Source organism: Bubalus kerabau, chromosome 9, assembly GCF_029407905.1.
Source record: "Bubalus kerabau isolate K-KA32 ecotype Philippines breed swamp buffalo chromosome 9, PCC_UOA_SB_1v2, whole genome shotgun sequence".
Taxonomy (NCBI): domain Eukaryota; kingdom Metazoa; phylum Chordata; class Mammalia; order Artiodactyla; family Bovidae; genus Bubalus; species Bubalus kerabau.
Window position 1 is genome coordinate 102,736,773 of NC_073632.1, and position 22,273 is coordinate 102,759,045.

Below are 22,273 nucleotides of genomic sequence, written 5' to 3' on the forward strand. Positions count from 1 at the left end.
TCTTGCAGAACACTAATCGATCAGTAAACCACAGGTATAAACACTTTGACTGGTTATATGAGCGTCTGCTGGTTAAGTTTGGGTCAGCCATTCCAATCCCATCTCTTCCTGATAAGCAAGTCACAGGTGAGTGTGTGTGTGACAGAACTCAAGACAACAAGTGAAAAGACTCCAGTGAGAGTATTCTAACGAAAATCAGAAATGGCACTTTCCATCCTCTAGTGGAGTGAGATGCGGGAGCTGGAAACAGCAGCTAACTGCAGCCATAAATACATATATAGATACACACACACGTAGTTCACATATTTGGAAATTGCCTAAACACCTAACAAAAAGGTTTCATAAATTTTTCTGTCAAGAGTCCCTACGCACATGTGTATCTTGAATCCTGACAAAGTCACTGTGTCTTTGCTGCTACACCTTTTCCAGTCCCTGTGTCTTTATTGCTCACCCTTTCCTATGAGAGAAATATATGCCTTTTTTATATGTGAAAAATGACACCTGGGAAAAACAGGTATAATTCTAATTAGAAAAACAGAATACTTCTAATAGTCTAAGGTAGAAATTAAAATGTATGACCCAAATAATGTAAACACATTACATACCCCAGCTGTCATTTTCATTGACGGTGCTGTGCTCAGTCCTGTCGGACTCTTTGGAACCCCGTGGACTGTAGCCTGCCAGACTCCTCTGTCCATGGGGTTTCCCAGGCAATAATACTGGAGCAGATTACCATTTCCTCCTCCAGGGGATCTTCCCAATCCAGGGATCAAACCCATGTCTGTTGCATCGCCTGCATTGGCAGACGGGTTCTTTTAACACCACGCTACCTGGGAAGCCCCTGTCATTTTCATCACAAGTCTGTAAACACCAGATGTAGATGCCACAGAGCTTCTAAGTGTTAATGTAGGAAGTTACCAAGTTCTCTACTCAGTTATTTTGGTGACTACTAATATTTAAATATTTTTATTTATCATTAATAATCACCCTGTCCCTTTTCTTAATTTATTTACATGTCATTCCCACCCCCACCCCCAAGTAATCTCCTAGTAAATAATCCACAGTGCTACCAGAGCTCCTCATAAATGTGCAGTCAGAGAGTGTTTTTCCTATGTCTGTTTTGAGAATGATCAGTGATTTTTTTTTTAACCCTTTCGCCTAATCTATAAACTGGAATGTTAGTACTTAGGAGTCAGTGTGTTTGTCTTGGAATAAAAGTTTGTAAAGAAGCTGAACTTCATGTAGAGATTAGAGTCTCCATGTCTAGTTACAAAATATTGCAATACATGAAGCTCTTAAACAGAGAGAGAAGGATCAAAGATGAGAGTAAGACTTGAAAGCTGGGAGCTGGAACGGTGCAGGAGGAACGGACAGGCTCAACTGGGCCCATGAGGAGCGTGGAGGGGGAGCCGGGCCCGAGAGGTCTGGGGGGCTGGAGAGGATTCGGTCCTCACTCAGCAGGAGTGAGATAAAGAGACGAGAGAGGGGCTGGGGGCTGCCCCAGCCTGGGCAGGGCCCACTCAGGTGGCCCAGCCTGCAGGGAGGTTGGTCCTGATGTGCCAGGCGTCACGTGTGCCCTGGCCCCTCACGCACGGGTGCTCTCAGCTCAGACATGCACAGGTGCTGCTCAGAAGTGCTGAGAAGGGATGTGATGTGATTCCAGAGCTCACACCGTGCGATGAGGACTAATCCTCAGAACCGGTGACGCAGGGTAAGGGAGTTATTCTTCTTAAGCGTGGCTTTGTGCTTTGCTTTGTGCAGTGTGTATGCATCTCCGAAATGTTTGAAGAGATGAAACCGTTTTTAAGAAATTTTTTAAATTTTGATTTGGCGGGGGGGAAACTTTTCAAAATTTTCACATTGTCCTAGCAGAAAGGAGGAGTGGGCCTGCATTGCCCTCCTGGGGGTGACACCCAGGCAGCCCCTCAAGGAGCCCAGGTGGCAGGTTGGGTGCGTGGCTGCTTCCTCCCACTCAGACGTGTCACCCACCCCAGTCCTGCGCCCACTGCGTATCCTCACTGTCCCTCCTTTCTGTCATCCATATTGTTTTAATCATAGCTCTCTTTCTAAAAATTTAGATTTCTTTCCATGAAAACTTGAGTTCTGCCTTTCTCCACATTTTCAAGTTTGAATTTTAAACTCTCCTTTATCAGCTTGGTTAGCATAATATGTTCTCCATGATGTTGAAATAAATGGATTAATGAGCTATCTTAGACTTGTGGGGGTTTCTCTTATTTTTTTCGGTTTTAATACACTGTTTATTTGGAATCAGATAACCGATGGCCTACCCTAAAGCATCATGGAGTCATGGTTCTCCCATAGTAAGGTTCTTTTTTTAAAAAAAAAAAAAAAAAGTCAGGCCTGAAGCCAGGGGATGTCAGAGAAAAGCACAGAAGCAACAGCCCCTCAGTCCGAAGAAAGTTGGGCTTTGATTCCCTGACTGGGCCGCATGCCGAGGAAACCAGGCGGCACAGAGCCGCTCTGTTTCCCCCTTCTCTTGTTTGCGTCGTGCCCGAGATGCCCACAGCATCATTATTGTATGAACGCCCTTCCCTTAAATCCTGGAGAGGAGAAAAAGGAATACCAAGTAGATGATGTCATGACGTTTCTGTGCACTCGATAATCCGTCCATGGAAAGCTTAGAGCTGAGATTTTTCTAATTTGTTTATGGATTTTATTCTTTACGGAATAACATTGAATTAATCTGGTTTTATTTCTGGGGGTCAAACTGGTATATTAACATACTTCATGAAAACCTAGGTCAGGGTCATAGGAAATGGGCAGATGGAAATCCCTTCTCTCCTTTTTCTTAATTCTCTGGAACCTGATAAGCCTGTCCTCACAAGAACAAGATAATATCTGAAGTCACAGTTTGTAAATAGACCAATTGTGTCAGAAAAAAATTTTAGGAGAACTAAGAATGACTGTTTAATTAATTCTAACCAATGAGTAGGTTATAAACTCTTGTATAGTTGACTTGCTCATAACACGGAAATCAGTATAGCCCTTAGGTCTGTGCTGACTTCCAGGGTGTCTTCTGTCCGTGAGGTGGGTCACCGTCTGCACAGTGTCCAAGGTTCTGCAGTACTTATTAGTCTCTGCTCCTAGTACGTGCAGAATTTGAAGTGTTTTAATATACAGGAGGGGGGTCTAGTTTTGTAGTCTTCAGTTTAACATCTAGGTCTAGGGTTTATTTTGAGTTAAGGTTTGTATAAAGTGTGAGGTGGTGGAGGTTTATGTTATAAATCTGGTCATCTAGTGGTTCTTGGACTATTGAAGAGAGTATCCTTTCTCTGTTGAGTTTCCTTTGCATTTTTGTCAAAAAATCAATTAAGCATATTTGCGCAGGTTTATTTCTGGACTCTTTTCAGTTCCATTGATTTATGTCTGTCCTTTTGCCAATACCACACCACCTTGATTATTGTAGCCTTATAATACAGAAATGAGGTCAGGTATATAAATCCTCCAGCTTGGTTCTGTTTCAAAATTGTTTTTAGCTATTCTTTTTCTTTTGCCTTTCCATGTACATTTTAAGCATCAGCATGATTCTTTTATAGTCAGATACCTATAAACAATCATGCTAGGGTTTTTATTGGAATTGCATTAATTCTGTAGACCAGTTTTGGGACAACTGAAATCTTTTTTTTCCCACTGCCACCAGCAGCACTGTGCAGTTTTATTAACCATTCAAGTAGCGTCCATAAGATCGGGACGGAATTGGGATTTTAAAGTGAGCAGATATTCAGCATCTAACAATTTGAAAGAAGCCACTACAAGCCCGTTTCACAGAAATGTTTTCACGGAGCCAGTCCCGTGCTAGCCGTTAGCCCAGCACTCCAGGCGTACTCAAGTAGGAAAGACGCAACCAGAAACAGCTACAGTAGAAAGACTTCAACACTTCAGAGTAAAACACTTTTCGTTTCTTCCCCTTTAGCCCCTAAAACAACATCATACCATCTGGATCTACCTATACAGTCCTACATCAGCCTGTAGAATATTTGTCAGGAGGGCAAAAGTAAAATGACACTGGCCAGTGAGCCTTTGGATATTTAGGAAGGGGATGGGGAGGAAGCCAGTTCTCAGAACAGAGAAGTCGGCTTCAGTCTCCCGTGCAGGATCCTTGGGTCCTTTGTTCTTCGGCACTGCTGCAGTGCGCTTGTCCTCCTCTCGCAAACACTCGGGTTTGGCAGCCGCTTGCCCCTCGGTTCTCTGCGCCGGCTTCCGGTTCTCTTCGCCGGCTTCCGTCTTAAGGGTCAGCCTCTCTTCCGCCATTTTCCTGACGTCGTTCTCCTCTGTTGCTTTCTGAAGCTCTTCTTTCTCGTGCTCTTGTTTCTCAGCGAGCTGCTTCAAGACCTCAGCTTCATGGGACTTGCATTTTTCTTCTGCAGCTTCTAATCTCTTCTGAATTTCCTCCAGGGAAAGATCCTTCTCCTTAGGAGGGGAAAGGGGACATCCTGGGACAGATTCTTTTGATCAAAGGCTGAGAATCAGCTCAAAAGCCTGGCCTGAGGCACGCTTCTCTAGTTCCTTCACCTCGATATCAGAGGCAGCCATGGTGAAGAGAAGACAGGAGACCGGCAGCTACTCTACAAGGTTCACTGGCAAGGAAAACCCTGCTCAGTCAGTCCCAGCCGCCTGGCCACCCTCTGAGGATTGAAATCTTACTATGTAGTGTTCCAGTGCAAGAACTTACATATGTCATATTTGATTTTCATGTAGGGTTTTATATGTTTCAGCATACAGATTCTGCACATATTTTCCTAGATTAATATGTAAGACTTTCATGGGGTGGATTCTGTGGTAAAGGAAGTAGAATGGAGTACAGAGATGGGGCGCAGTCCCAGGCCAGAGCACCCCGGAATCCCCTCTTCTGGCCTAAAGGTCAGCAGTTTGGGAGCATAGACACTTCTCACAGGCTCTGTGCCTCTGGTTGATTTCCACAGCACTTAGTTTTTGTGGCTTTTGTTCGGCTTTCTAGTTGCTTTTTAGGACTAGGATTCAGTTCAGTTCAGTTCAGTTGCTCAGTCGTGTCGGACTCTTTGCGACCCCATGAATCGCAGCACGCCAGGCCTCCCTGTCCATCACCAACTCGGTGATGCCATCCAGCTGTCTCATCCTCTGTCCTCCCGTTCTCCTCCTGCCCCCAATCCCTCCCAGCATCAGAGTCTTTTCCAATGAGTCAACTCTTCGCATGAGGTGGCCAAAGTACTGGAGTTTCAGCTTTAGCATCAGTCCTTCCAAAGAACACCCAGGACTGATCTCCTTTAGAATGGACTGGTTGGATCTCCTTGCAGTCCAAGGGACTCTCAAGAGTCTTCTCCAACACCACAGTTCAAAAGCATCAATTCTTCGGCACTCAGCTTTCTTCACAGTCCAACTCTCACATCCATACATGACCACAGGAAAAACCATAGCCTTGACTAGACAGACCTTTGTTGGCAAAGTAATGTCTCTGCTTTTCAATATGCTATCTAGGTTGGTCATAACTTTCCTTCCAAGGAGTAAGCGTCTTAATTTCATGGCTGCAATCACCATCTGCAGTGATTTTGGAGCCCAAAAAGATAAAGTCTGACACTGTCTCCCCATCTCTTTCCCATGAAGTGATGGGACCAGATGCCATGATCTTAGTTTTCTGAATGTTGAGCTTTAAGCCAGCTTTTTCACTCTCCTCTTTCACTTTTATCAAGAAGCTTTTTAGTTCCTCTTCACTTTCTAGGATTAGCTATTATCAAACTCACCTATAGCCAGAATTTCCATCTCCAGAAACCTTTTAACTGATAGTGATTTTATTAGGCTTATAAAAAAAAATTCTGTGTTCACTTGATGTTTGGTTTGTAAGGTTTGTTAAACTGATTTTCTACTTTTATTTTATTTATTTTTTTGATTTTCTACTTTTAAAACAGAAATATCACCCATTATGCTCTTGTTTTATGATGGCCTTAAGTTCTGTGATAGCAGCTTTCATTATTGCATTCATGGAAAAATTGCATTTTCTATTTTTCATTTAAGTAGTTGAAAAAGCAAAACAGGGAAAAAAACTAGTTTGTGTTACTTTTCATAATACTTAAATTAATTCTGTATATCTGAGATTATATTGTATTTAGATACATTTTTATAAATATAGAAATTTCACCTTCTTGATAAGAGTTGCTTGTTAATTTCCATATTATCACCCCTTTCTTGCCTGTAAGGCTTCATATGATCATACAGGCACTGGCATGTTAGTTTATAAGAAAGAGAAAGTTTTTCATATTGAGATAAAATTTGTTTTTGGATTTGTGGAGTACCTTTCTTCTGGCCCTTTGAACATCCACTGTGTTGCTTGTTTTTAGGTTGTTGAAAAATTACCATGGTTTACCTTTTACTGAGTAACTCTCTGCCAGTAGCCATATGAACAGCCTTTCCATCTGGGTAACAGTGATTCCTCGTAGGCAGAGTCACACATCACTCTTGGCATGTCTCTTGCAGGTCGCTTTGAAGAAGAGTTTATCAAAATGCGCATGGAGCGACTTCAGGCCTGGATGACCAGGATGTGCCGTCACCCGGTAATCTCAGAGAGTGAGGTCTTCCAGCAGTTTCTAAATTTCCGAGATGAGAAGGTAGGACATTTTATTATAATCTTAGAGGATATTGAGAATTGTCACATTCATACCAAGGAATTTAAATCATGTTGATTAGTTGGCTATTTCTAAGTAATAGTAAAGTAGTCACAGCATGTGAGCAAGGAGTTTGTCAGAATGGTTTTCTGCAAACCGGGAACCATTTGGCCCAGTGAGGACGGGGGTGAGGGATGTGATAGGATGCGGGGCTTTTTCCTCAATGCTCTTAAATATAGGATAGACGCCGAGCTGTGTAGGATATTTTCAGCGTGAAGTTAGGGGAATAGTGTGAATGATTTCTTAGGATCATATCTTGACCTTACAGTGTAAATAGTGTAATGAAAAGTAAATTCATAAGTGAAGCTGCTTTCTCAAAGCCACCTTGTTTGTCCAGAACTGTGTTGTCTCTCCAGGTCTGCCTCTACCCCGTGGGCAGTCATTCTGTCCGTAGTCACTGTTCTCATTTGAAAATCAAGAAGAAGTTGGCTGCTTGTCATCTCACTATTGTTGTCTGCTTTGGAAATAGCTGTGTATCACCTTAGTCTTCCATTGTATGCAATCATTTGTTTGGTCATGCTTTGTGTAATTTATAGGTTAGAGATCATTCCATTTAAATATTTGTAGTCTTTTTGCATTTCAGAGTGAATGCTTACATGTCAAAATGTAATATATAGCAGTTAAAAAAACTATTTTTAACTGTTTTTATAGTTTTAAAACTATTTTAACAGTTTTTAACCCTCCAAGTTGGTGCCTTAATGCTGCTGGCGCACAGGACTTTAACAAGGGCTTGTTTGATCGTCTAGGATTCTGTTGAGGCAGCATTTCTAGAGAATTCCCTGGCGGTTCACTGGTTAGACGCCACGCTCTTACTGCCGGGGGCCCGGGTTCAGTTCCTTATTGGAGAACTGACATACCATCATCTGCGTGGTATGGCCCAAAAACCCCAAAACAAACAAGAAAACAGGAAGCATTTCTAAAGGTTGTGCTTTATGCAAATTATAGACTTTATATATATATATATATATATGCAAGAGCAACAAGAAAGAACTTGGAGCCAGGGCACTTGGTTTTAGTCTAGGCTCTGCTTCTGACTACCTCCATGACCTTGACCGAAACATTAATTTCTTTGGGCCACAATTTTCTCACCTGCTAAATGACAGTATAAAACTAGAAAATTATTAAAAATTGTGATTCTCTGGGCAACAGTAGCTCATATAGATGGTTGGACATAGAAAACACAAAAGAACCTACAGAAAAATGTAAATATATGTTAAAATCCATGAAACACTGCTGAGAGAAATAAAAAGAAGACCTCAATAAGTATTCCAGCACTATGTTTTATGAATTGAAGAACTGAAAAGATGTCCTCCATAGAAAATTTAAGCTCCAAGGATAGCCAAGATACTCTTTAAAATGAACATGAAATGGGAGGAAAACTTTTCTGGATTTTGAGACTCATTATAAAGCTAAAATATTTTAAAAGCAGATCAGTAGAATAGAATGGGCCCTTGATTTATGACAAGAATGGGTCTGAGGACGGCGGGGATGGGCAGTCTTGTCTATCAGTGGTGCTCCATTGGATGGCATCTCTGTTGGCTGGCATCTCCGTTGGATGGCGTCTCTGGGAAAAATAAACATGATCACTGCCTCACAACAGGCTGTTGATTTTGTTAGGTTTGATGTTGGTATTTTGGTAATGTTTTTAAGACATGGCCCTTATCTGTTAAAGATACATAGTAAAGTATTTATATGTGAAATGATATTATATTTGAGATTTCCATTAAAATAAACAAGAAATAAAAGTAGGATGGAGGAGACCAGATAAAACAAGTTTGGTGAAAAGTTGATAATTTTTAAAGCTGGATCTATAGGGGTTTATTAAAATATTTTTCTTTCTACTTTTATCCAGTTGAAAGTTTCTACTGTATTGAATCTAAAAAAAATTTATTTCTGATGGTTTACAAGTTTAAATGTGAAAGACAACACAATAAAGCTTCTAAAAGGTAACACAGGAGAAAATCTTCATACCCCTCGGGTAGGGAAGGATTTCTGAAATAAGACACATACAGGAAGAGACTGACAAGTTTGACTACCCTAAAAAAAAGAACTTTGGTTTAACAGAAGTCATTAAAAAGGAAAAACAAGTCAAAGATATGAACGTGTATAGCCAAGAAAGGGCTGGATTTTAGAATATGGGAAAACCCATACAAATTGATAAGAAAGATAAACCAGTAGACAAATGGGAGATTTGGTAATGTCCCTCACGAAGCTGGCTTAAAATTCAACATTCAGAAAACTAAGATCATGGCTTAGATGATGCATCTGGTCTCATCACTTTATGGCAAATAGATGGAGAAACAGTGGAAACAGTGACAGACTCTTGGGCTCCAAAATCACTGCAGATGGTGACTGCAGCCATGAAATTAAAAGATGCTTGCTCCTTGGAAGAAAAGCTATGACAAACCTAGGAAGCATATTAAAAAGCAGAGACATTACTTTGCCTACAAAGGTCCGTCTAGTCAAAGCTGTGGTTTTTCCAGTGGTCATGTATGGATGGGAGAACTGGGCAATAGGAAAGACAGGGCGCCGAAGAATTGATGCTTTCAAACTATGGAGAAGACTCCTGAGAGTCCCTTGGACAGCAAGGAGATCAAACCAGTCAATCCTAAAGAAAAGCAACCCTGAATATTCACTGGAAGGACTGATGCTAAGGCTGAAACTACAATACTTTGACCACCTGATGTGAAGAGCCGACTCATTGGAAAAGACCCTGATGCTGGGAGAGATTGAGGACAAGAGGAGAGGGAAGGATAGGATGAGATGGTGGGATGGTATCACCCACCTGACGGACATGAGTTTGAGCAAGCTCTGGGAGTTGGTGATGGACAGGGACGCCTGGCGTGCTGCAGTCCATGGCGTCACAAAGAGTTAGACATAACTGAGCGACTGAACAACAACAACTCACAAAAGAGATAATATCTGAATCATCAGTGAGTGTAAAGAAAAGCACTTCATCTTATGAGTAATAAGAAATACAAATTAAAACCACAGTGAATAAACTTACCAGAAGGCTAAAATTAGAAAGACCAAGGATACTGTGTGTCTTCTTGGTGAGAGAAGGAGCTTCTGAAACTCACACACTGCTGGTGGGTGTGAAAGCTGGTGAGACCAGTTTGGAAAACAGTTTGGCATTATCTACTTGAATAACTCTCCACCCCTGGTTATATCCCTACAGAAGTGCATGCACACATGCACCAGGAGATGTGTACACGGCAGCTTTATCCTCACCAGGGCCGCTGATGGCTGCCCGTAGTAGAGTGGGGTAAATAAACTGGGCAACAGTCACAGGAATATTATATAGCCATGAAATGAGTGAACTCCAGCTGTAACAACAGTGTGCATGTAACTTCTCAGCATAGGTTGAGCAACTAAGGCCAGACACAAAAGAATGCCAAGTGTTGGGTTCTTAGCTAGTTCACAGAAGTAGCAAAACCATGGTGTAGGGATTTAGGTGGTGAAACTGTATGACGTGAGGAACTGAAAACCATAAAAGAGTAGGTGGGTCATGGTTACCCCTGGAGGGGAGGGAAGGGGTAGTGACGGGGAAGGGACGAGAAGGGAGCTTCCGGAAGTCCAGCTCTCTCCTCTCTCTTGCCCTTGGAAGGAATTCATTGTATGAGAATTTGTTGTACTGCATATTTTTGCTTTGGGCACTTTTCTGTGTGTGTGTGTATATATATATAAAACATGTAATAACTTTTGAATAGTTTATAATATTGGTTCCTATCTTATATTTAGAAAAGCTTTAATCTTTTCAAGAAAACAACCTACAATTTTGAGGCGCTTTGTCAGACTCCCAGGGTGTGTTTGTATGGGTGGGTGGGCCTCAGGAAAGGAGAAGTCCTGGCTCACCTCAGTCCGAAAGGATTTGGGCTCTTAAGGACCGTTTTGCACAGCAGCACCGTTCACACTGTTCACGTGCAGGATGGAGTTGGAGATGCAGGGGTGCAGAGGGAGACGGCATGGGCACTGCCTCCCGAAAGTTAGAAGGATAAAGACGGTCAGTGAGCCGACGCTAGGACGGGATTTTGAAAGAGCTGTTGCCTCTGCTCCCCACTTGAACGTCATAATGTTCCTCTTTACAGGAATGGAAAACCGGGAAGAGGAAGGCTGAGAAAGATGAGCTGGTGGGAGTTATGATATTCTCCACCATGGAACCAGAGGCGCCTGACCTGGACTTGGTAGAAATGTAAGAGATCCTGCCAGCCTCCGCTGCTTCCCCAACCAAGCCTGCCTCCTCTGCTCACAGGCCTTGGCCCGTCTGACCACACCTGGAATTCACATCATCAGACGAAAGGGTGTGAAATGAGTGGGGTTTGTAGTCAGAAGTTAAGGAGAACATTGCTTGTACTTGAAACACTGCCTTTCTAACCGTAACATCAGTTAAAGTCCGCTTCCTTCTTACCTTGAAGTCAGTGATTTCATAGTTGTTACAGTGGTTAGTAGTTATTAACAATAAAGCGTGATGACACGGCGTGGCACCGGGCCAGCAGACACCCACAGATCAGTCCACGGGCCAGAAATCTCTTTGAACGTAGCCTTGAAGAGAGCAATCTCAGGCCTGTTTGTCCAGTGTTTTTTTAATCTCTTGTTTTTAATCTTGTCATCTTTTTAATGTGGGCTTGGTTGAAAGTCTGGAGTAGTTCCTTTTTTGTATAAAGACTCATAAGAAATCTTGTGTGTGTTCATAGTAATAATTTTAAGCAGCCTTTTTTCTTAATGTATAACCATTGCTTATGTTTTACCCAGTATATAGACAGTCTTCTAACTACGCAGAGAGAAAATCAGTGTTAATATGTTGACTTAGGTCTGTGTTCTTCCAAACCCTACTCTGAAAACATGTATCTGAAGGGAAAATGGTTGTGTAAACAAAAGTGACCTCGCATTATACAGTCTCTGTTATAACCTCCTCTTTCATTTAAAAGTATATTGTGATAATTTTTTTCAAGTCAGGAAAAGCTTTTTAATCCTGAAGGAACTGGTATCCTCTGTATCACTTAGATGCTGTGTGTGTGGGTTTATTTTCTCTGATTCATTGACGTGTTTGTTGGAACGAGGGAACAGCTACCACTAGCAACGCATGCCGTAGTCACCAGGGCCTGCAGGGATGGAGCTTCACTCAGGAAGAGACTCAAGAAACGAAGATTTTGTTTACTTTAGAACAATTTTCGTTAGCATTCCCAAGGAATTGGAGGGCGAAAGGAAGCAGAGTTAAAATATAAGTGGCAGATGTGAAAGCAGTTCTTTCAAAACCTGAATCCAGCCGGTTTTTAAGACTAATTTAGTTACAGCGCAGTTGCTAGAAGGCACGGCACAGGTACCTGTGGTCAGGCTTGCTGTGAGCTCCCCTGACCACACTGGACTTTTCTCCTCTTACACCTCACACTGTCTGGACGTTGGGTAGTGAAGTCAGGGACACAACCTCCTCGTGTTTTTGCCCCACAGAGAACAGAGGTGTGATGCTGTCGGCAAGTTCACCAAAGCCATGGATGACGGCGTGAAGGAGCTGCTGAACGTGGGGCAGGAGCACTGGAAGCGGTGCACAGGACGTAAGTGCCGTCCCCGGCGTCCCCCTGGGAACCAGCCCCCGCAGGCAGAGATGCGCTCAGTGAGCCGGACCGGCGTCACACCCACGGCGCTCTGAGGAGCCTCACTTCCCAACCCTTGTTTCAGCACAGAAAACTCGCTTGAGCAAAGCCAGTTCGAGAACCCCCGTAAAAAAGCATCACGTTCACTTAAATATTTCCAGTTATGTGAGGTTTGTCATCTATGGAAGAGTCATCCTTTCTGCCTGCAGAGAAAGTACCCGTGGTTATTTTTAATCTCAGGATCTTACTTTTTAATAGTCATCCCTTAGTGAGTTGTGTGTTTGATTAAAGCTCTAATTTTAGGAAAGCCTGGTGGCGGGTGGTAGCAGAAAGCCCGGAGCCGGGGTCAGCCCCGAGCAGAAGTGCCGCTGTCCGCTCCGCTCTCTGCCTGCTGTGCTGCACCCTCCCTGCCCTCTGTCCACTGGACTGTTTTCCCGTATCCCTAGACCCGGGCCGCTCTGCCATCCAGCAGCCAAGGAGAGAAGTACAGTCCTGGGTCAGCTGTGGTGGTCACGCCTTGGCTGCTTGTGTGAAGGGTGGCCGAATTGAGTACTTTAAGCAGAAACCTGCAGCCCAGCAAAGCCTAAAATGTTTCCTGTCTGGCCCTTTGCAGGAAAAAACCAGGCCTTACAATGGCCCTCCACCATTCACATGATATTTTATATCAACGGAACCGTTGTCGTGTACCAGCTGTTCATGCTCGAGGGGCAGACGCCGGGAGTCATAACACCGGCTCCTTTCCCATGGCAGAGAAATGCTGAAAATAGAGCTGAGCCTGAAAACATGACCTATACAGATGCAGCGTCAGAAAACAAAATCTGTTTCAGGCCTTTGGTCACAGGGAATAACTCATGAGCAAAAAAGGGAGTGATACTTCTCTAAAATATAAATGAAATAATTTAATTTTAAAAATAATAATTGTAAATTCAGCTGTTTCCCCTTTTTATTTTTTTCTCTGCTTTTTTTTTTTTTTAATATTAACAGTCTCTTAGTTTCCCCTTTTTAAAGAAAAATTTAAAGGAGTGAAAATCTTAAAATTTTTAAGGATATCACAAAAATCTGGGATTATGGCTTCTATTAAAGAATCAAATCCCTTATGTCTAACGTCTGGTCAACTCCATGTCCTGTAAAATCCACAGACCAAAATCAGTAAATAGTAATAGCATTAGGCTGCTCTCTTTTGGGGGCAGGAGGTTGACATGTTTTGTTTAGAATTTGATTCAGCCATAGTTTCTTTCCTCTCACAAAAGAGTTTTTAATCCCCGGTGTAAAGGCCAAAACTGAGTTACAAAAGGGTGAACAATTTATTAACCAAGCTAATGTAATTTGAGTTTGTGTTTCCGTTTCTTACAGCTTGTAGACCGTTTGTCACATTTCTCTGTCCTAGAATTTTTTTTAAAGAAACATTTGAATCATCTTTCTTTATTAATAGCATAGTCTTTTCAAATGCAAGTAATGGTTTCTTTTGAAGACAGTAGATGTGTTTCAGGAAACTGTGTACAGATTGCAAATAAAAGTAGCCTAAGATACAAAGACTCTTCTCTGGAGAGTTCTCCAGAGTGATCCTAGAAGCCTAGGATTTAGCACTAGAGGAGCATTGCAGATGATTTAATTAATCTTATTATACAGATGAGAAAGCTAAAATCCCTCCTCCCTGGTCCTGTGATGTTCCATTGCTGTTTTCTTCCACACCCCGTTGCTTTTGGTCGTGTTTTGTTTTGTAAATAATCACTCATAGGTACATGGCAGAGTGGGAAAAGCAGCGGATTAGGAATAACAGGCACCAGATCCACCACTTTCTAGCCACGTGACCCCAGCTTTCCTAACCCAGGAAGGGGAGACAGTGCATCTGCATTGATAGAGGGGTGGTTGTGATGATCAGGTTGGTGTTGTATACACGAAAGGACTCAAACCTAGAAATCATCTTCCAAATGAGCTTCCGGTTCATTTTGATTTCATTCAGTGAATGAGAGTGTGGGCGCTGGTTGTGGTGTTCATAATAATAGTGTCCACTATTTATTGAACAATTGATTAATTAAAAATTGAAGAAAAATTAATTTCTAAAAACAGTTTGTCTGTATTGATATTCTGATATCCTCCTACACTGTTAAGGAATATAGACTATTTAGAATCATTTCAGATTTTCTATAAAAATACTTTGAGAAAATAGTTGGATCATTTAATTTTGCTCCATTTAGTGAATGACTTTTTTCTCTTTCAGCATTACCCAAGGAATATCAGAAGATAGGGAAGGCCTTGCAGAGCTTAGCCACAGTCTTCAGCTCTAGTGGTTATCAAGGTACATCTTTCTTTATTTGTTCTTTGGGCCCTGGGTGTCTTATCCACACAGACCAGCCTCCTCAGGCTCTTGCAGACAAGCGATAACTGCAGTGAAGCACCACCGTCAGTGATGTTTAAACTGGCTGCACCGCTCCACTGAGGACTTTTGCCACCTCACCTTATTAGTTTCTGAGAAAAGTAGTGGGTGGTAATAGTTGGATTTCCTGGCTAGCGTCCTTGCCTGTCCTGTGCTCAGATGCAGCTCTTGTGCTTTAGTGAAGCAGGCGGGTGCGGTACTCGACACTCTGCCCTGCTGTCGTCTCTGCCAAACTCTGAAGCCGGGCCTGACTGTCAGGAGCCAGATCTTATCAGGGACATTGGGAGGGAAAACTCTTGACTGAGTAACAAGTTCATATTGCCTTATGTCCCTTGCTAACTCATTATTGTTTTCAGCTTATCCCATATTGTATATCTCACTTGTGGTATTTTGAGTTCATTGTGGATTCCCATGGACAACACTTGCAAGTTAGCAGTTTCTTTTGTATCTTGGTTTGTTTTCTTAATTTGGCATATGGAGCTGGTAGGAAGTAAAAGTATTTGCCAGGTGAGTGGCACCTATTCAATTTGAGGACGTCCTGTTGCTTACAGAAATGATAGGCTTGGTACTGTCACCGTGGCATTATTCTGATATCCAGGGAGGGTAGGTCTTTGGAGGTCAATGTCTGAGTATTTCCAGGTATAAGAAATTAGTCTTTAACCAAAATGTAAGACCTGTGACTCCCGTATTTGAATATTTTTTGTTGGCTTGGCTGAATTGTGTCTTTCAGTTAAAACTTTAAGCTTGGGCAGGAGTTTTGAGTTGGTCTGGCCCCCATTTTTTTAGATGAGGAACCCAAGGTCTGGGAAGATAAGCATCTTGTGGCCAAGAGACCCCAAAAAGGTGCTCAACATCGCCAGTTAGAGAAATGCAAATCAAAACTGCAGTGAGGTATCACACCACTCAGAATGGCCATCATCAAAAAGTATACAAATAATAAATGCTGGAGAAGGTGTGGAGAATAGGGAGCCCTCCTACACTGTTGGTGGGAATTTAAATTGATGCATCCGCTATGGAGAACAGTATCAGATCAGATCAGATCAGATCAGTCACTCAGTCGTGTCCGACTCTTTGCGACCCCATGAATCACAGCACGCCAGGCCTCCCTGTCCATCACCAACTCCCGGAGTTCACCCAGACTCACGTCCATCGAGTCAGTGATGCCATCCAGCCATCTCATCCTCTGTCATCCCCTTCTCCTCTTGCCCCCAATCCCTCCCAGCATCAGAGTCTTTTCCAATGAGTCAATTCTTCACATGAGGTGGCCAAAGTACTGGAGTTTCAGCTTTAGCATCATTCCTTCCAAAGAAATCCCAAGGCTGATCTCCTTCAGAATGGACTGGTTGGATCTCCTTGCAGTCCAAGGGACTCTCAAGAGTCTTCTCCAACACCACAGTTCAAAAGCATCAATTCTTCGGCACTCAGCCTTCTTCACAGTCCAACTCTCACATCCGTACATGACCACAGGAAAAACCATAGCCTTGACTAGACGAAACTTTGTTGGCAAAGTAATGTCTCTGCTTTTGAATATGCTATCTAGGTTGGTCATAACTTTTCTTCCAAGGAGTAAGCGTCTTTTAATTTCATGGCTGCAGTCACCATCTGTAGTGATTTTGGAGCCCAGAAAAATAAAGTCTGACACTGTTTCCCCATCTATTTCCCATGAAGTGGTGGGACCGGATGCCGTGATCTTCATTTTCTGAATGTTGAGCTTTAAGCCAACTTTTTCACTCTCCACTTTCACTTTCATCAAGAGGCTTTTGAGTTCCTCTTCACTTTCTGCCATAAGGGTGGTGTCCTCTGCATATCTGAAGTTATTGATATTTCTCCCAGCAATCTTGATTCCAGTTTGTGTTTCTTCGAGTCCAGCATTTCTCATGATGTACTCTGCATATAAGTTAAATAAACAGCGTGACAATATACAGCCTTGACGAACTCCTTTTCCTATTCGGAACCAGTCTGTTGTTCCATATCCAGTTCTAACTTTTGCTTCCTGACCTGCATACAGATTTCTCAAGAGGCAGATCAGGTGGTCTGGTATTCCCATCTCTTTCAGAATTTTCCACAGTTTATTGTGATCCACACAGTCCAAGGCTTTGGCATAGTCAATAAAGCCGAAATAGATGTTTTTCTGGATCTCTCTTGCTTTTTCTATGCTCCAGCGGATGTTGGCAATTTGATCTCTGGTTCCTCTGCCTTTTCTAAAACCAGCTTGAACATCAGGAAGTTCACGGTTCACATATTGCTGAAGCTTGGCTTGGAGAATTTTGAGCATTACTTTACTAGCATGTGAGATGAGTGCAATTGTGAGGTAGTTTGAGCATTCTTTGGCATTGCCTTTCTTTGGGATTGGAATGCAAACTGACCTTTTCCAGTCCTGTGGCCACTGCTGAGTTTTCCCAATTTGCTGGCATATTGAGTGCAGCACTTTCACAGCATCATCTTTCAGGATTTGGAATAGCTCAACTGGAATTCCATCACCTCCACTAGCTTTGTTCGTAGTGATGTTTTCTAAGGCCCACTTGACTTCACATTCTAGGATGTCTGGCTCTAGGTCAGTGATCACACCATCATGATTATCTGGGTCGTGAAGATCTTTTTTGTATAGTTCTTCTGTGTATTCTTGCCATCTCTTCTTAATATCTTCTGCTTCTGTTAGGTCCATACCATTTCTGTGGACCTAACAGAAATGGAGAACAGTATGGGGGTTCCTTAAAAAAACTAAATACAGAGCTGCCATATGATCCAGCAATCCCATTCCTGGGCATGTATCTGAAAATTATGAAAAGGTGAAACTTCTAATTCAAAGAGGTACAGGCACCGCAGTGTTCATAGCAGCCCTTTTTACAATAGCCAAGACGTGGAAGCACCTAAATGTCCATCAACAGATGAATGGATAAAGAGGATGTGGTATTTATATAAATGGAATATTACTCAGCCATAAAAAATGAAATGATGCCATTTTCAGCAACATGGATGGGCCTAGAGATTATGATACTAAGTGAAGTCAGAGAAAGACAAATATATGATCCCATTTACACGTGGAATCTAAAAACGTGATAAAAATGAACTTATTTACAAAACAGAAACAGACTCACATACATGGGGAAAAAAAAATTTAGTTACCAAAGGGGGAAGGTGGGGAGATAAGTTAGAAATTTGGAATTAACAGATACACACTTGGCTTTGTTCACTGAAAAGGCCTAGAAATAGTAATCAAGTCCAAGCACTCCCAGCATCACCCACATGGCGATTTCAAAACATTGTTTCCCTGAAATAACCCAGAGCTGGGAGGGAAAGAACTCTGATGCCAATCTGAAGAACCTTCCACTGTCCTATGGAACAAAAATTTGAGCTTAGTGAAGATAATGATTGCTGTGAAACTAAGCTGCTGCTGCTGCTGCTGCTGCTAAGTCGCGTCAGTCGTGTCCGACTCTGTGACCCCATAGATGGCAGCCCACCAGGCTCCCCCATCCCTGGGATTCTCCAGGCAAGAACACTGGAGTGGATTGCCATTTCCTTCTCCAGTGCATGAAAGTGAAAAGTGAAAGTGAAATCACTCAGTCGTGTCCGACTCTTCGCGACCCCATGGACTGCAGCCCACCAGGCTCCTCTGTCCATGAGATTTTCCAGGCAAGATACTGGAGTGGGGTGCCATTGTCTTCTCCCGTGAAACTAAGCATATCAACTTTAATCCAGACTTGCGATGATATTCTTAAAAAGTTAATCTCAGTCACCTTTGGAGGATGGAATAGAATCAACTTAAATTCTGAAAACTGTAAAAAGAAGGAAGCATTTAACCTGTTCTTCCTGTCCCTATATACCTCAAGGTAACGAAAAAGCTGATAAAGTTTGTCTTTATAAACGTATTTCAGCTAATAAAGCAGTGACAGAAGTAGTGTAGCACCAATTTGCAAGCCTAAAATACTAAATAAATACTAAAATGAAAGATCTAGGCAACACAGGAAACAGAGGACTCTGTTGTCACCACCGAGACTCGCTCAACAGAACCCGACGTGGGACCAAGACACACAGCCTGGTTTCGTCAACATGTCCCCAAAAGAAATTTGCCAGAAAAACACACAGAGGAGAAAGAACCTCTGTAGGAAGCATGTCAGCTCTGTGCTGCGTGGATGGCCTTTGCATCCTGACTCAAGCAGCCAGCTTGGTTGGAGACACCAGGCAGCTGCATACTGGCTGGACGGTTTATCAGGACCAGTGGTCGTTTCTTAGGTGTGAGATTGGGGTTGTCTCTATTTCTTAAAGAGGCCTTGTCTTTTAGGTAAAATGTATGGATGAAGTGTTACATGACCAGTAAAAGGGAGAGGAAGGGAGGGGACTGAAAGATTGGACATAGGCTGTTAGTTGGGAAGTTAGGGGATGGGTAGATGAGGAATCATTCTACTGTTGTATAGTTTGCAAAGTCTGAAGTTTGCTATAATAAAATTTTAGAAGTAATGAAAAGGAACTGTAAGTTGTAACACTCATACAATGTCTTGATTCTCAGGTGAAACAGATCTCAATGACGCGATAACTGAAGCAGGAAAGACTTACGAAGAAATTGCCAGCCTTGTGGCAGAACAGGTATATTAACGTAGCCACATGGTTCTAGTTAAGATTTTATGCTACCTAATCCACATGTTTTATTTAAAACCTGTTTTAAGACAAGCTTTCCAAATGGCTGTTCTCTTCTGTCGCTGTGCATCTTTATTAATTACACCAAGTAGTAGCATTTCAAGGCCAAGCTAAAGTAATGGATAATTCATCATCAGGATGACTCAATAGCTCCCAACGCCGATGGTCTGGATCCATCTCAGCCACCAGGGGATTAGAACGTACAGGGAAGAGCTTCACTCTGGTCCCTGTTTGGAGTCTTGCTCAGCCTCTCAGAGCAGGGGTTTCCTGGTCTGTAGATAGCGATGGAAGCACCTGCCTGGGAGTGGTCTGAGGATGAACAGCTAATAAAGAGAAAACCCTGGTCAGGTTCCTGGCAGGCAGCAGATATCGTTGTGGCCACCTGGCTTTTATTGGAGTCTTTAGTAGCCTGATTTCAGTTATGTTAATAGTTAACAGATAATGTTTCCTTAAGGGGACTAACCATTGAGGTTGTTTCAATCCCTTAAATTAAAAAAAAATTTTTTTTTTTTTTTGCAGATGACAACTTGAAATATATATTTGAATACCCATACATTCATGTGGTCGTTAACTACTCTCCTGATACTTGTAAAAAAAAAAAAAAAAAAAAGATTAATTTTTAGAATCGTGCACACCAAAACTTTAAATATTATCACAGAAAAATGGAAAAATTTATAGTTGCCACTTTTAATGATTACCAGATTTTTAGCAATTTTTTTATTTTCTGCTAAAATTTGTACACTAAGCTATAACATCTTATTTGCCTCTGTGTAAACATACAGTGTTAACTAGTTTTTTTTAATTTTTTCCACAGTGTTGTCTTTTGGGCCAGTTCAAAATAGCTAATTTTACCAACCAACCTAATAATCCACAGTTTTATCATTTTTTCACAGCCTACAATGACAGTATAGAGTTCTTGGGGATTATTTTCTTATAGGAGAACTAGGCTGACTACTTCACACTCAGTAACTTTGTGTCATGCCCAGCAGATTCAGCTGATACAGCCCTTAAATGTAACCGTTTTCTCTTTGATTGTCTGAATTCTTCCACCAATAATAGCCAGTCTTTCTTGTTACAGCCAAAGAAAGATCTCCATTTCCTGATGGAATGTAATCATGAATATAAAGGCTTCCTTGGCTGCTTCCCTGACATTCTTGGCGCTCACAAGGTAACTTGATCCTAGGCATTTGCAGATGAGGTCCCTGCTGAAGCAGGACCCAGGTGCAGGGCCACCTGCTGGAGCTTCACCACACACCCACACACACAACACGCATGCACACACACACACCCATACACACCCACACACACGCACACTCGTGCACACAGATGCACACACACACACACAGATGCACACACACACACCACACACACGCACACCCGACATAGACACCCACACCCACACACACACAGACACACACACACCCCACACACACACACCCCCACACACACACTCACGCATGCGCACACACACACACACACCACACACAGACACTACACACGTGCGCGCACACACACCCCACACACGCGCGCGCACACACACCCATACACACTCCACACACACACGCACACACCCACACACCACTCCCATTAGGGGCTCCTCTCCAAAACCAGCCAGAGCAGCTCTGCAGGCTGACATCATGCGGTCCTGTCACATTTAGATGCCTGAGTGGCTGTTGAGTGTCTTCTGTCCTGGAGAAGGGTTATTTGGAGGGAACTAAAAGGATGATAGATATTCCTTTATGGACACACTTAGGTCAGGTCACAGCGTAGTAATCATGGTGTCTGGTGTTCAAGTCAGTGTCAGGAGTGGTTCTTACCCTCATCAGCGAGACCCTCCCTGCACACTGCATGGGCAAGTCCTCCCAGGGCCTTTCCTGTCCAGGCGAAATCAGATGTCCTGTCCCCGAACCTGACAAAGTCTCTCCCAATTAAGATCAGAATGGTCAATGTCGATTTTATTTGTTTACATTAATAGAAAGGAAACTATATAGTTCCCATCATAAAGGTACTTTTTTAAAACTAAATAAAGATCGGTTTGGAGTGTCCTCAGATTTTGATTCTGGTTCATTTTTCTTTTTCAAACCTCATTACTGTGGGTGTTTTATCAGCTGTCATACTCTAGGGTATTGTGATGTGCTTGGGTTTATTTTGAAACACTGTTTTTGTTTTCTTTGGGTATATACCCACAGGTGGAACTGCTGGGAGAGTAGATCTTAAAAATTCTCATCACAGGAAAAAAATAGTTTATAACTCACTGAGGTGATGGATCTTAAAACTTACGGTAGTAATCATCTTGCATTATACACATGTCTCAAATTCGTTATGTTGTGCACCTTAAACTAATATAATGTTATCTGTCAGGTACCTTGCTGTAAATGGGGGTGGGTGGGAATAAAAAAATAAAATTAAAATCTCAGGAAAAAAAAAAAACCTCAGAGCAGTTAGCTTGTTGTAGGAGTTTGTGCCTGCCTTGAGAGTTCTAGGTGGGGAACCTGATTCATACACAGGCATAGAGTTCTTCCCAGACAGCGCCCGTGAGCTGTGTGATGACACGAGTGTGGGAAATGTTTGCAACTTGTACAGCGGTTTCCACCTCAGTGTTAATTTGAAGTTAGTCCAGAGCTTCTTACAGAAATCACAGTAAAGCTTATGATCAGCACAGCGAGGCACCAGCTTATGAAATACTCTGCAAGAGTACCCAGGCACATACACTAGACTGTCCCAGATCAAATGACTTCCTAAAGCTAGTGCCTGTTTTCCAATCATGTACCGCTCTCACCTGACAATGACTTACTCATATTACAGATAGAGAGTGCTGTTTAGTTTTCAGCCTTGTTGTAGCATAAAAGTGTAGGTTTCAGCTCAGCTGTATTTTACAGGAATAGCAGCATTTTTGTTTCCAAGCGCCTTACAGGAAGTTACAGTGAGATGCGTTCCTCATGTTCTCATTTTGTGGGGACATTTTCCTATTCAGTAGCAAGACAATTATAGAATATGTTGGCTTTGTTACATTT

General features: G+C 42.4%; 1 protein-coding gene and 1 pseudogene across 3 annotated transcripts in view; one reads left to right on the forward strand and one right to left on the reverse strand.

The window, feature by feature from the left end:
* SNX9 (sorting nexin 9) overlaps positions 1-22,273 on the forward strand; it is an 89,027-nt gene that overhangs the window by 60,835 nt on the left and 5,919 nt on the right. For all 3 annotated transcript variants that reach the window (XM_055536074.1, XM_055536075.1, XM_055536076.1), the window contains 7 exons: positions 9-126; positions 6,469-6,599; positions 10,745-10,848; positions 12,105-12,208; positions 14,469-14,546; positions 19,132-19,208; positions 20,338-20,427. In XM_055536074.1, coding sequence (XP_055392049.1) covers positions 9-126; positions 6,469-6,599; positions 10,745-10,848; positions 12,105-12,208; positions 14,469-14,546; positions 19,132-19,208; positions 20,338-20,427 — 702 coding nt within the window. The remainder of the gene's footprint in view (positions 1-8; positions 127-6,468; positions 6,600-10,744; positions 10,849-12,104; positions 12,209-14,468; positions 14,547-19,131; positions 19,209-20,337; positions 20,428-22,273) is intronic.
* Positions 3,964-4,554, reverse strand: LOC129619530 (stathmin-like; annotated as a pseudogene).